The sequence below is a fragment of the Toxotes jaculatrix genome, chromosome 6 (genome assembly GCF_017976425.1).
Source record: "Toxotes jaculatrix isolate fToxJac2 chromosome 6, fToxJac2.pri, whole genome shotgun sequence".
Taxonomy (NCBI): Eukaryota; Metazoa; Chordata; class Actinopteri; family Toxotidae; genus Toxotes; species Toxotes jaculatrix.
In genome coordinates, this window is record NC_054399.1 from 14545170 (window position 1) to 14561132 (window position 15963).

General features: G+C 38.3%; 1 protein-coding gene across 4 annotated transcripts in view; it reads right to left on the reverse strand.

The window, feature by feature from the left end:
• LOC121183464 (adhesion G-protein coupled receptor D2) overlaps positions 1-15963 on the reverse strand; it is an 82285-nt gene that overhangs the window by 57325 nt on the left and 8997 nt on the right. For all 4 annotated transcript variants that reach the window (XM_041040547.1, XM_041040544.1, XM_041040543.1 and 1 more), the window contains 7 exons: positions 15716-15842; positions 15023-15126; positions 12928-13030; positions 11458-11611; positions 10907-11040; positions 10489-10604; positions 8562-8682 (listed from right to left, as the gene is read on the reverse strand). In XM_041040547.1, the coding sequence (XP_040896481.1) occupies positions 8562-8682; positions 10489-10604; positions 10907-11040; positions 11458-11611; positions 12928-13030; positions 15023-15126; positions 15716-15842 (859 nt within the window). The remainder of the gene's footprint in view (positions 1-8561; positions 8683-10488; positions 10605-10906; positions 11041-11457; positions 11612-12927; positions 13031-15022; positions 15127-15715; positions 15843-15963) is intronic.

Here is a 15963-nt window from a genome sequence, read left to right on the forward strand (position 1 = left end):
TATAAATATACTACTTTAAAAAGCTTTGCTACATCCTCATTATAAGTGCCATCTTAGAGAAGCGTGGTGGGAGCCTGTGCTGACCTTGGTATCCTGTTTGAATATTGTTTTAATGCCGCGGCTGGTAATTGAGGATGCAACGCAAACAGTGGACTCTTTTTCAAAGGGAAAGTTATTTTCCCAGGCAATATGAATGCAAACAATCATGTCATGCATTCATTTGTTTGTTTTTCAACCCCACCTCATAATTATCTGAGACACTAATTAAAATATGGATTTATAAATAAATCCCTATGACTTTACCTATGACTACATTAACTTAAAAGTTTTCATCACCCTCGCACAGTCTTTTTTTTTTATTCCTTCTAAACATTTGAAAATCTTTTTGTTGTCTATAAATATTATTTGCAATAATCTTATTAAATTGCATATTTCAGAATAAGTGTTTGATGTGTAACTACAGGCTACTATTAATGTGAAATAATATCTGTGTAGTATGAGAAAGATTAATTATGAGTTTGTTTAAATCAACTGCTGTATTTTTCAATTTAATAATAAAATGTAAACATAAAGTAGCAATGTAACTCCTACACACACACACACACACACACACACACAGTAAAAATTTGTCAGCCAAGATTTAAAAATCCTTACTGTTTCCTATGAATGGGTTTGTTGTAGTAGTAGTAGTCACCTCTGACAACATGAAGTATGTCAACAGAGAATAGATAAAATGTACCTTTGCTTTTGATAAAGATCTCCCTGAAAAAAAAAAAAAAAAACAGTATACAGCATATCCAGCAAACTCCACTCCACAGGGAGAGATGGCAGTTGCATGTGAGGTGAGATACAGTCAACTCTGAGCAAGGACGACAAGGGAATATGGTTCCGGCTTTCTCAAACAATCCAAAATGAAAAACATTTCCCTCCATCATCTGGCCGGTGAGAGGTTTGCCGTGTTTGTGTGTGTATGTGTATATTCTCCTGCATGTGTATGTATGTATGCATGTACAGTGCGTGAGTTGGCAGCAAGGCCTGGGTTACAACCAAGGTTGTACCGATATAAGGTTTGCTGATATTGTGTATGTATCCTTTTCTTCTTCTGTGTTGACTTATTTACGACAATCCACCTACACAACACTGAACACTCTCAAATTACTACTACAAAAATCTGTTTCTTATTCATCTATAAAATTAAAGAAATGTTGAAAATCCATAAATAATTGAAAAACCATAGATTTAATTTTCACAAAAATCTAATTTGCTTTTGATTATGAATATTAGGTATCAATAAGTTCACAATTAAACCTGCAAATAATGTGATTTTTCTTGTTTATTGGCAGTAAGCATATTCCTCCTGCCATCGAACACTTGTAATGTAGTTTAGGGTCTAAATGCTGTTTCACTGGCTTTTCCACCCTGTCAACAATTACACTGTGAAGGAATCCTTGTAATGTCTGAGCATTAAATAAATACCTACTGCAGCTCATTTACAGGAACATTAGTATCAGTCCTCACAATCGGGTAGGCCTCTGATACAACACGGTACAGCAGGAAAAAAGAAATAGCGAAGGAAAACAGGAAAGGAAAATTTTGGCTTTGAATAGGCCAGTTGTGCAGGTCCAGATGAGTGGCCTGGTGATGCCTGACTGAGAAACTGGATCCAAGTTCTGCTGTTTTTGTTTCTTCTGCCAAATGAGAAATTAAAATAACTTCTAACTCCTTGGTCTGGAGGGGGTTGAGGGTGGTGGTGACAAGTGGTTACACATGCACACACACACTTACAATACTTGAGGGCATTACATTAAAAATTCAAGTTCACAAAACTGGAGGTACAGGATCACACACACACAGGCACAGACACGCAAACTCTACCATCAGCTCCAGGAGGCTTCTGGCTTATGCAAAGCACGTCCGCCAAAAACGCTTTTTTATCCACTGGTTTATTCCCTGTTTTAGCTCTCTGATTTATTTATTTATTTTTTGCTGTTTATTCTTACCTGCCCAATTTAATAGTGAATGCTCTCTCATTCTATTTTCGACAGTAAAGGGTTAAAATAAAGGTTGAAACTGTAATTTGTAGGGGAGATATTTGTTTATGTACCAGCTTTTTAGGATGCAGGAACCACACTGATACGAGGCAGCAGCAACAGCAAATCACAGCTGATTAATAAGTGACAATGTTAGGCAAAAGAGACCCCAATATGGATCCACATCCAAGTGATTTATTTAGTTTACTAGTTTAACAACAAGTATGGATATGGCTTTACTCTAGCTTTTACAAGATCCCCAGATATGTTGGTTGAGTCAAGGTAATATTAAGGGCACATTTTCTCCCACTTACAGTATATAGGTAAGTTTTCTCTCTTGCCTACCACCTGTTAAAGCCCAAATTCCAAAATAAAAAGCTCCCCGTAAAAATCATCAGGCCTCATTCACAGATGTTATTTTTTACTGTTTGCCAAAGCCAAGAAACAGAAACATAACAAAATAGATTGGATTTGTGAAACATGCACAGTACATCACACTTATTCTTAACCCTCATTTCTCCCAGTTTCTATTTCACAGAAAAGCTGACAGAGCAAGTGGACCAGTAGTTCATTTAGTTACTAAAGACATGGCTGTGAAGTTTAGGTAGGTCAGGAGCTCTTTAAAGCAGGTTGACTCCGCTGCATCGGGAAAAACTCACATGTACCCAACCCAAATAAAAAGGGGAAAAAGAAAAAAAAAGCCAATACAATCAGTGAAATTCAATGACAAACTAAATGTGAAAGATCACAACTAAAAGATCAGATTTTATCTCAGATTTTACAGACAGGTTTTTCCAGCTGTGGTCAGGGATATCAGAGGTGGTTGACATAACTCACTGAAATGTAATATTTAATACGAGGCAGATAAACTCCTCGAGTATATCAACCTGAGTTTACCCCCATCTGGCAGTGATGATGCTATGCCTTGTGCTTTAAGCTAAACTGGGAATAGAACCACTGACACCGGATCCTAATTGTGTTCGTACTCCTGTAGTAGTAATACAGTTCTGTAGTTACTGAACTACAAGACCGACGAGAAAGAAAAATCACCAGTCCTCAAACAATCACTTCACATACTGTAAAAGCATTGCTTACTCACACAACAAATCTCCCATATGGCAAAAATCAATAAGCAGAGCAACACTCTATTGATCATATCTATATCTTAGATACACTCTGATGTCATGCTCCACTAGTCAAGTGCATGAGTTTGTGTTTGTGTTTGTATGTGTGTGTGTGTGTGTTTACAGAAGTCAGGGACTGCTGCGCTCATTTCAGTGGAAACAATATTCATTGAAGCCTTAAGCTGCATTAAAACTATGCCTCAGGTAAAAGGCCACTTTTCCAGCCAATTTTTCTTTCTGTTATTGGGCGTGTAAAATGGTGAATCGGTGTATTAACTGAACCCCCACTTTCAACTTGTGACTACAGATAATCTCATGGAAATGCAAAAAAAAAAAAAAAAAAGAAATCACAAATGTGATGTGCAACAAACTGTAGTGTGATGTTGGCTTTAACAAGTGAAAGGCAGTGTGTAAATTTTAAGAGGTGGGATGTATAAAATAAAATAATTAGACAAAATTTGCTTTGCCATCTGAAAAGGTCACATATAAACCCGAAAGAGAGCTGCTCTTTCACAATATGCTTATAAAAAATGTGCTACCACATCAAACTGCTGACATCAGAAAGTATTGTCTACACTGTGAACCCTTTTCTTCTGAAATGGCGAGCTACTAAGCTAATATACAATTACTGCATTCTTCACATACAGTACTTCTTTCTAAGATTTAACCCTGCGTAATAGATTTCACTTCTAAATCTTTACTGAAAGCCTGTGACAAGGGGCGACTCATTACCTCTTGCCACTCTGTTCGTTTCATTAGAAAAAGTGAAAACAATGTTGTCATCAGTTCCTGTGATGTAAAAGACCTTAATGCAATATAAATAAAATGGCTCTGATAAATTCTCTCATTGATTTCTCTATATTTCCACACTGTAATGACAAGGCACAAGGTTGCCCTCCACAGGCAGCAAACCACCATAACAGAAACAAAAGGAAACGTTCTTGACAAACAAAGTCCCTGCAAAGTTACCAAAACAAACCACAGAGACTTACTTGCACTCTCAACAACTTGCGGAGGACGATGGTTACCCTAACATTTTCTTTCCGACTCCCTAACTTCCTTCACCTCTCTGCGCTGTTTTCTCCCTCTCCTCCTTTCTCTTTCACCCACTGTCTGCCTCTGCAGCTCAAAGTTATTGATAGTTTAAAGTTATGGGCTAATAATAAGATGGACACTGCATGGCCAGGAGCCTATTATACCCAGGTAATGGATAGCGTGCGGGTTTTGAATGACATTGCCAAGAAATTGGATGACGGAGAGCGGAGCGATTTATAGGCTACCCAAAGAGCCCCCCACCCCCCTTCCCTCTCTCTGACACGCACGCACACAGACACACACACGCACACACACACAGACACAGACACACACACACAAACACACAAACACCCATGCATGCACACAGACACAGAGCACCTCATGCTATTTATCTCCAGCTTGATAAGTAAGCAGATGAGGCATGCCAGTATTTATAGTGAAGATGTTCATAAAAACTGCTGGCTTAGAGTAGGAAGTTAGAATCGACTCATGGGAAAAGCATATCCACACAAAACTCTGTACGCACTTCACTGGTGCTGTCCAGTGCAAACTACATAAATACTGTACAACTGATGCTCTTGGTTTAATCACTGGGCTTTTCAACTATCTTACAACCTCAATTATTGAAAAGAGGCATGGACGTTGTTGACAAAAATCTGTGATAATAATTATTTCAGCCCTTCCTGATAAACACAGCGTTGTTTGACTTTTTAATGTTACTGCGCCAATCAAAAATGAGATTGGCGAAAATCCTAAAACATCAAAATAACAATAGACTAATTAACAAAAAAGGAACCATGCTTTTTTGTCTTCTTGTTCTGTCAATGCAAAATATTAAACAGCCTAAACAACTTCTATACATCAGTGATGATGCATAGAAGATGAAGGTGGTGATAAACGCAATAGATACAGACATGTCTTATATTCTACTTTCACTCAAGCTGAGCATCATCTGTCATCCATTAATGAAACACAAGTAAAAATAAAAAGCCCTGGTTGCTGAGGTCAGTACAGCAGGAGCACACTTATGCCATGTCTGCAGTACATTTGTTCATAATAGCCTGCTCAGGCCTCTATTGAGTGAAATAACAGCAACAGTAGAAACACTTTAGACAGTGTTCCAGAGATGGAAGAGGAAGAGTAAGAGTGGGGAGGGCATCGGGGAGAGCAATGAAAAAGGTTTGTCAACATTATCTGTTTTATTGATTTAACAGTAAAAGCTTGCCGCTTAAGCTTTATGTTGCTTTGGCTTGCCCCATTGAAAATACAACGGCTGCAAATAAAAAACGATTTCTTAAAAAACTTGAGCATTTTTATTGATTTATTTTTTTATTTTTATCTCCTACCTACTAGCTTGGGTTTTGCATGCATTATAGTTAAGGTTTCACACATTTCATCATCTTTATGAGTAGCCATCAGGTGGGACTATGTTCAATTGTGCTGTCCCTCCCAAAGGGATCAATGGAACTGAGGAAGGCAAGACTGTCTTCTACGGGACAGCAGTGATCCTCTGCGGACAATGAATTTCTGTCCAAAATATCATGACAAACCTGCAGAGTAGTTTTTAAGATATTTCAATGTGGGCCAAAGTGGTGGAACAACTGACCAGCACACAGGCCAATAGAATGGCTGAAAACTATGTCTAGCCTCCTTTCCTACACAGATTTTCCCAGTTCAAGTCTTTTTTCACTGCAGAAGATTAAAAAGCAAACATGAACAGCACAGATGGTTGCGCACTTTCAGGTGTAGTAGCTGTTAAACAAAATTGCCTACTATCACCAAAAAAACACATTTTTAAACCTATCTTACTTTATCTTAAATAAGTATTTTCCTTTTATATGGCATGCTGTTTGGTTGATCTTTCCATGGAAAAAAAAAAAAATCAATCATGCCTATACTATCTGACTGAGTGAGCAGAAACACAGCGCAACAATACACATGCTACCTCATGAAAATACACAGGATCTCAAGAATTACCACTTAAAGTGTCACTACACCCCATGCAGACCAGAGTGCAATGGGGTCAACAGAGTGTGTCATTGGAGCAGCTTGGAGCCCGGTAGGGTTCCTGTTGTGTCCTGAACTGTTGAGGCATTTTAAAGACTCTCTGTGCAGCTCTATTATGCTAGAGGTTATTACCAGGGGCCTCCTACAGCTACCCAGAAACCCCATCAACAGCCACAAACGGACACACACAGACTTGAAAACACAGCACAAAATACTTAAAAAATAAAATGGGGAATTTTCTTTTTCAATTGAGCAATTAATTGTCATTTTTCATGTACTGTGCAGCATCCATGGCTGAAGGATGGAATAAGTGGCATGAGAGTTGCATGCAAAAGAGGTGGGAAGAGTATTTTCTGAAAATGATGTCCTTAATGTGGCAAAAAATTTGAGGACCAGATTTTATAAGGATGAAATTGTTGTTCATGTAACCATCCATGTGTTGGGTTTTCCTTTTTTTTTTTTTACTTTTATAAAATGTTATTTTTGCGATACGTGTTGCAGAATTAAGAGTGCCTGAAATAGTTTTAAGTACATTTAATAGAGCTAAGGCACGTTATTTCTAAATAGTCATGCAAATCACATAACTATACAGAGGTATCAGGGTGCTGTCAGTTTATGCATAGGGCTTTAACAAACATATGCTTCACTTTTTTTCCAACAGTAGCACCACTGCTAAATGCCAGCTTATGTATCACGAAAAAAATAATAAAATAAATGTCATCAGCAAAATGGTGGAAAATGTTTTGCCATCTTGCATGTTAAAATAGTCTGAATCACTGTGTCAAAATAAAACCACATATCCAAAGATAGAAATTACCAAGGTTTATACATCTTCACAAATACAACTGTACATAATAAAAACCCCTCATCAGCTTTTGGTTGTATCGTTTCCTGACAGTGCGACTGGCACAGCGTATTTTAAAAGGAGCAAGACAAGTGATGTGGCTGACAGGACAAAAGAAGATAATTGATCAATGGTCTGGTGTATTGTGCTGAGAGAGTTAAACAGAAAGACAGATGAACAAAAAGAGTAAAGACCAAGTGAGTTAGGCAGACAAACAGAAAAGACTGCAGACAGACAGGTGTCCAGCTGAACAAACAAAGACAGGCCGATGGATGCGTGAAACAGAATAGAAATCCATATCATGTGTTAACATGCGAAGCAGTGTAGTCGTAAAAACTATCTGTATTAATTACTGTTGACATGGAAAAAAATATAATTACATATGAGGGGGAAACAGAAACTATTTATGGCAACCAAGGGGCCTTGCTTAATGATCAGACTGCAGCTAAACCCTCTATTGATTTTCTCGTTAAATATACAGCTCAATTAAAGATACAGCTGATTAAAAGACAACTAGAAACCGCAACCGTGGATCTGGACATGCTGGGGAAGCTGAGTAACTTGAGGCCACCTGGCACAGACAGATAATTGCATGTTTTCATCCTCCCCTTCCGCCTCATCACTGCAGTGCAGTGGGAAACTAGGCTTTGCTGGTATTACTCTTTTTCCATGTGAAAACCAATATTTCTCAAAGTTGTGACCATTTTCAAATGGATATGTAGTGCCCGCAGATATACTAGCAGTGGCAGAATTAGTTCAAATTTGATTGTATTCTTCATACAGTGCCTATAAAAAGTATTCCTTTCTGAACATTTGTGACAAAACGACCTACTGAATTTCAGCACTAAAAGCATAAAACCCACGCTGATAAGCCACAAACAAGAACAACAATGCTGACCTCTGAATACATAAAGCAGAAATAATCAAACAAACCATACAAATTGACTTCCCTTGTTAAAATGAAGTACCTGCTTAACACAAGCTAGACCGAGGCTCTTTTTCCTCTCCTTTCTGCCTCAGCCTTGTCATTGACAAATAAAAACCTTGACAGTCTGTGTAGCCTCACCACTAGAGAAGGGAAGAATTACAATGTATAATAGAAAACCTTTCTGTTTCTCACTGAAGCAAAAAAAAAAAAAGCAGTTTGAAGTCTAGAAACTGTTGTCACAGTTTTTTATAAGTTGCTCACAAGTTTTAGCTGTGCATTATTTAGTCTTACATTATTCTACATTATAACAGATGGATGGCTGCTTTTGAATTTTTAGGTAGCAAAAGTTCCATTTCTGTTACCAACAGTGATCCAACTAAGAGACAGAAATGTATGCTGGGTTTCATGTGTTTCAAAAGCCCACTTTTGACCATATGAATCATAAACATTTTCACAATTAAAAAAAAAAAAAAGAAACAACAACAAAAAAACTGGGCCTGTTTACCCTTGTTTGTCTTGTTTTGCCAGTGTTAGTCTGTGTATTAAATTAGTGATGATAAGTTCTGATCCTGTGTTTTTGCGTGTGTGTGTACCTGTAGGGAGTTGAGGAGGATGAAGATGTAGGCCATGACAATGGAGAAAGGCACCAAGACGCCACATAGCCATGTCAGTCCAAGGATGGGCAGCAACACCAACACTGCTTTCACTGCGGCTCTGTGCTCACACAGACACACGCACGGACACAGAAACAAATATAAGCACAAAAATGAAAGCATATAGATATGCATACTGGCAAACATACAAACACACATAAAATTATAAAACCACACCATAAAGACTGAACTGGTTTACTGACTGGCTGACTGAGCTGAACTTACACAACACCAGATAAAATTAATTTAAGTATTCCCTAAAAATTGTCCTTCCTCCCTCATCGCCCTGAGCTCAGTTCTGGGTTTCCGTTCTTTTTGGACAAAACTGAGCGGCTTTGGCAGGCTGGTTGTTCCATATACAACACTGTGTGGCTGGGAAGGCTCATGGGGTGACAACTTCCCACCTTAAATCCGCCTTAATTCTGTTTAGAGTGGAATTACCTTCCCGCTCAGGTGACCGCCAAACCGCACCAGCTGTGTGTGTGTTCGTGCGTGTGTGACATGGCGGGCGGCGAGCCCTAGTTTATTCTGCGGAGGAATGTGTTTGAATTTCCGAGACGGCTGCCACCCAGGGGTGCCAAATGGTTCAAGGCCTGCTTTGAGAACCTTCATAGAGCACCTACTGTGAGCCCCGGTGGGTTGAGGTCGTGAAAAAACATATACAATTTAACACGATTTTCACTGATAGGATCATATACAGGCCGACAGTAGGAAATGTACAGGATCACAAGCACAGTTTCACTCTGATAAATTAACACCAGTGATTTGGATAATGCAGTACACTTGTCACAATACACGCAATATAATACACTGTAGTACTCTGTATTGAAACTAGTTAAGTTTTTCATTTGTAATCTTATAGATGGCCTAGTATATCTAGTATAATGTAGTTATTTAGGTTGATAAATTTTGTTTACTGGCACTTCTAATGACCAGTTGCAATAACTCTCAACCGCTCAAGAGATAACCATAAAACAAATAAAATAAGAAAACAAATCCATTGCGTGGCTTTATTCAGAGCATACAGCGCTACAGAGGTTTTATAATGTAGTATTGCTATTTTTCATTATCATCATCCCTAAGCAGCAATAAGTATTAGATAATTACATAATATATATAAAATTACAAATGAAAATGTAAATATTCCTGCATCCTACCATTGAAAAGGATACGAAATTCTTCCATCCAAATATTTTAGAGACCATTTTGGAATATCAATATTTGAATTAAGGTTCAGTCAATATAGTTTTCTTGAAGGACAGTAAAAGTGCTGCTAATTTCAGACTGCAACTGTTGAGAGTTGATATGTTTCACAGATTTTATACATCTTCAACCCACTCTCAGAGAGCCCCCCTCCCCCCGCCCCCCACATTTTAATGTGTTCATAATCTTCATAATATATTAATAACATCACCACGACTACAACTGATACTGCCCCTGCTTCTGTTACTGTCATGTGTGTCAATACATTGGAACTAAATGAAAATGACAGGTCAATGAGAGATTTTAAATTTTAAAAAAAGCAATACTGGCTTAATACATCAGAAAACCTACATCTGAATAACTTCTTTATCTTGTAAATATTCAAATATTCTAAAGAACTGAGCCCTCAGATTTTCAGCCATCACAAGTGGCTGTAGCTTGTAGGGTTTTATGTGTAAAGCACAAATGCAATCCATTCAAAAATGTATTCCTATCTTGTTTGATAAATGAGGCTCGCTGTTTTAAAATGACAAATCCAATATAAAATGTTCCAGCTGCTTTTCATTTGACGCCCAATGACTACAGCTTGTGTTGCTCCAAGGCCTGTGGCCCAGGTGAATAAGCTTTAAAAAGAGAACAAATGGCACCTCCTTGTGGTTAGTACCTGATTTGCTCATAGGCTTGTTCCACAGGGCTGGTGCTCGTGGCCAACATGATGGACCTTCTCTTGGCTGTGGAGATGGTGATGACCACCACCCTCGTCAGTATCATGATATTTACCTGGACATAAATGGGAGGATACGGACATGAGAGGAGGCAAAGGCAAATGGAACAAGAGGTGAGCGGAGAAGAGGTGCACGAAGAAGAGAGAATTCAGAGAGTACAAATGAAAAACAGAGGAGAGGAAAAGAGAAAGGACGGACAGAAATATTGGTTGATGTATCTGTGAGTAGGAGACTGTGGGAGAGGAAAGAGTAATGAAATACAGAAGTACAGAAAGACTAAATGCGCCTAGTATTTTATATTTTAATCATTTCAGTCTGAACAAGCTACACGACTGGATTACAATTTAATTTTCTGACCATGATGATAAAGATGACAGGCCCAGCAAAACCCCAGATGACGCCATTCTGGACACTGAGCCAACAGTAGCCATCGGCTGAGTATTTGCCTGAGGCCGATGCCAGCGTGATGGTGACTATAAGCACCGGCAGACCTGGAGGGAGGGAGGGAGGGAAGAGGGAAAAATAAAAACAGAGGAGGAGGAAAATAAAGGAGAGGAACGCAAGCAGCAAGACAGAAAATCAGGAAGAGGAAGGGATAAGAGCAAAAGGGAAAATAAGGTCATGGTAAGGGACCACTGTGATGTAAATGAAAACAAATATAAGCAAAAATCAACTATAGTTTCAAAAAAGTATTATTTTATGTTTCCTGCAACTACGGCATGTAAAGCTTACATCATCAGATGTCTGTCAAGAACATTTAATAAAAAGAAAAAACCTTGTAATCTGACTCTCTGTTGGTTTACATCCGTGATTTTAACATGTCATAAATCATTAGGTGTCAATAACCATCAAAACAAAATCTATTCGTGTGTAAAAAGTATAATTTGGCTTGTGTCAAGCCATTTTACCCCAGCCGATGAAATAGTAATATTTCATGTGTCGATCCTCACTCAGGTTCACCGCAACCACTTTGCTCCAGAGCAGCAGACCCTCCACCAGCATCCAGCTAAATGCTGCCATGAAGAAGAGATGAAGCAGCGCTGCCACAAGTGTACATGCCACCTACAAATGCAGAGACACGTGCATGCAGACAGGTATGTTACATTTTTCATTTCAAGGTGAGGCTTCTGAGTGACACGCCATTAAAGCAAAAAGTAGAATAACCTTTGATTCTTGTGCCACAAATATACTAAGCATCCAATCATAAGCATTATCAGAAAAGTGTCACTTTTGTGTGTAAAATTCTTCACTTCCAAAAACCTATAGCTAATTTATGCACAGGAGGGTTGTGGCAAGGGAAAGGGAAATTTAATGACAAACTGTATATTCCATAGAAATGTCACGTTAAGAATGCATCTATATTATACACATGCACATGTTGTGTAGCCTTTTCATGCAACTGTATTTTGAAATTTAAAACTCTTTACATTTAGGTTTTTACACATTTATGTGCTCCACATACAAAAATATAGAGCACAGTGTAAACACTAAATCCTTTAATAATGGCAATGAAACTGGACATTCAATCCCTGGAAATTCAACACCTACCAAATATGTCAAACAACAACAATATATACAACTGAATGAGCAAAACACTGAAGCACTCTGTACTAATTAACTGCAAATGGCTCTGGTTTGGCTAAAAACCATTTGTTAAAAAAAAACAACAAAAAAAACGCCTCATTAAAAACTGAAAAATTACCTTCCTGATGGTCAGTCAGCCAAATTTACACATTTGAAACCGTTTGACAAATTTCCAACAAGTGGCCATCTGCCCCCAGGGGTAAAGTCCACCCTGACATGACCTGGGGTCAAAGGATCAGAGGCCAAATCAACTACAGGCCAGCGAGTGACCGCTAACAGTGTCTTTTGGCTGATGGATAGGACAGTAATGGTCACCTATGTCACATCAAATGCCAAAGCATTTGTTTTACTGGGTATCCCAGTATAGACTCAGATTTCAAATCTCATTATGTCAGCTATGAAGAAGACAGTGCGGTGGGTTAACATTTAAATGGGCCTTTGGAGGAAGACAATATCTTAAGAGCCAGTTTCAAATCTCATTAATTGCAGTAACTAACAAAAGCTTGTACTGTTTATGCCGGGGATAGTGAAGAAATCAGCTATACGAAACAGACTATCTTGTACCTAAAGGAAATAGGTATCTCTTTTTAAACTGCTCCCATTTTCAACTTCCAAATGACCATCTATTCTTCATGCAAAGTCTGACAGAATCCAACATGTATTTGTCAACTGTCAGCAAATGAGTTCTTCCTCACTGTCTGCAATTTACTTTCATCATTTGTCCATAGGCTCTTTGGTGTAATAGCATTAAATCCTATGTGCTGCAAAATAAAAGCATATATGTCTGCTTGTACCTTGTTGTGGATGGCTGAGCCGCTGCAAAGCAGAATCACCTGGGCACAGATCAGAGCGATGAACAGGTTCTTATGAATGGACGTCCTGTCGGATCTGGGGATACTACGGAAAGAGACGGGGACAACGTCAAGTTTTCTTGCCTTAAAATGAAATATAAGTGACAGTATTATAAAATGGTGATAACAAAAATTTAGCAAATGAATTATAGATTTTAAAGCCTAGCAGATAATTTTGATAACAATATAACCATAAGGCTATGACGGTGAACATGAACGGTGGGGTTGACCCATCAAAATTTCCATCGTTAGAGTCGTTAAAAATTAGTCATATCCAAAGGCTATAAAATGACCTGACACTGATTAGCTTTGGGTGCTTTGAATCAGTTTATGGATCCATCGTCATCCTGTTGATTGCGCTGCTGCATCATTCCAGAATTATATTTTTCATTTCTTACTATTGTTGGTTTAAAGGTTTAAAATGACACATTTAAACTTGGAATTTGTAACTACTGTTTTAGTTTGTTTTCCGATATGTTTTCTTGCAGGGCTGATACCTGATATAAGTTTACTATATAAATTCAGAATTCAATACCATGCTGGATGGCAGTGTGTATACGACACACATACTTGTCTTCCATTTCACATAAATGAAACAGACAGCTGAAACTGGCTTAGAGAGGTAAATTAACTGAAGAGCCTTTCATTACCTCCTGATGGGCTCAGCCTATTTAGACTCATTTCATATCTGCATCACTGCTTGCGACCACCATAATTTCATGTGTGATTATGCATGCATCTGTGGACATGTATGCTTTGTGTGCATGGGTGCGTTGTGTGTGTGTGTGTTTAAGTACACAAATGCATGTACATCATACGCCAGTATGTGTGTGAAATGCATGGCTGCGCTCTCTGATTTCAGGACAGTCATAAATCGCGAGGGCAGCTCCTCTCGAGCCGATGGTGATCCCTCAGTGACCCTAATCTTAATTAACAGCTGCAGAACGCTGCCATAAACCTTCAGAGTGGACTCACATGTAGACAACAGTAATTACTGGATTAGCACTGGTCAATACTCATAGCAGTTTTAGGAACAGAGCACGAGCAACTAATGCACCATAAGTTATCTCAGTGGGTTTTTTTTTTCAGTACATGGGATAGAGAGTCACATCAAACCACATCCGGAGATCTGGCAGTGGAATGTGGGCTTTCTTATCAGCAAACGTTTATAACTCGTAAAACATGACTTTCTGCGTAAATCAAATTTGGTGATGCATGGTTAATTTTAACATGGCTATGTTTGAAAACACCATGAAGTTTACAGGTGGTTAACCTGTTATTCCATACAAACAATATTATGTATACACATCTTGGGTAACGGCAATAACAAATAGCTTTGAATTTAAATTTATTGATGCAATTAGATTGGCAGATCAACTGAGAGCCAAATTTCCAAGTCCAACAATGCCCAGTATGACTGACCAGTGTAGGACTGATTCTAATGGTTGATCAGATTCAAGTTTCACATTGTTGTTATTACTAATATCACTTTAATTTGTTTTGGGAGCTTCTATTCACAGAAAAGAACAGGATTATTAAATTCTTAAAATACCTAACAATTGTCATGCTCTTGGCACAGAAATAATCAGATTGATATATCAAATATTGACAAAATTTATAAGCTAGTTTTAAGAACATCAGACTTTAATACCCTTGTTTTTTAATAATTTCTTCTTCTTTTATTTAGGCACACATATAGTACACACTTGTAATTATACTAACAGAAGTTTCTTACTTCTGCATCATTAAAAAAGAACATAATTCTTCAAGTGTTATATACATACTAAATCTTGTGCAGCCACTGCTAGGATGCACAAGGTGAATATTCCATATTTACAGTATATGTTGAGGTTTTATACTGTAGCAACTGCACAGGACAACAAGTGACTGTCAATACATAACCGTTGCATTGCCAGCAGTATTTATCAGCACAAAAAAGGGCTGAGGCGAACTTGTGTGTGCTGGCTCAAACAGGCAGAAACCAGGTTGCTATGTTAGCACCGTAGGTTAAGTGGGACAGGAAAAATCAGGTACTCACTCCAGCACAGTGAACAGCATCAAGGTCACCACCAGCGCACACAGAGACGCGCCAGAGCCGATGAATGTCAGCTTGGTCAAAATAAGCTCTTCCTCAGGACTCCACTGGGATAGAAGGGAAATGCAGTTGTGTGAAGGAGTGAGAGAAAAACAGAGAGAAAGAAGAACGGTGTCAGAGTATCCTAGTGGTTAATGAGGAGCCATCCCATAACTGAAAAATCACAGGTTTGATTTACCAGATTCGGGTATCAGCTAAATGCCAAAAATGTACAAACATTAAAATGCTGCTCATGGTTTTTACTTTTTTTTTTTTTTTACTATTTTGTGTTCTTTGAATAGACACCAATTCATTCTTCAACAGGATAGGCGCACTGGGAGTGACACCTGCTGGTTAATACAGTGTACAGCAAATCATTTTCACAATTTTAGACAGAAACCTGGATTTAGACTTCATATCGGCACAATTTAGATTTAGATGTAAATAATTGTAAAGAATTCTATGGCAAACACTTCTGTCACAAGAGACAGAAAAACACAGCTACCTAATATGGTCAATATTAAAAAGTTCTCATAACCTTTACCATAGTTTAAATTTGAGGTTTGACTTTCAAACATACTGTTTACATTTTGCCCCTCACACATCCTCTAAGTCAGTGTGATATTCAACTGCATCACAAAATATCTTATGAGTTACCTTCGACTCCAGGTAATTCATAAGCACTGCAAAGTTGGTGGTGTGGTTACACAGACAGGAAGTGACACCAGAGCCAGCAAATGTCACCCTGCAGCCATCACTGGACCAGCTATTGGTATGACTATGCCTATACAGCACAACATATAAACAGACACACAGAAACACACAGTCATCATTTCATTTGATACAGACATTTCGTTTTAAGTACAAAGAAAGGTTGCATATCTATCTAAGGAGATCTCGTTTTG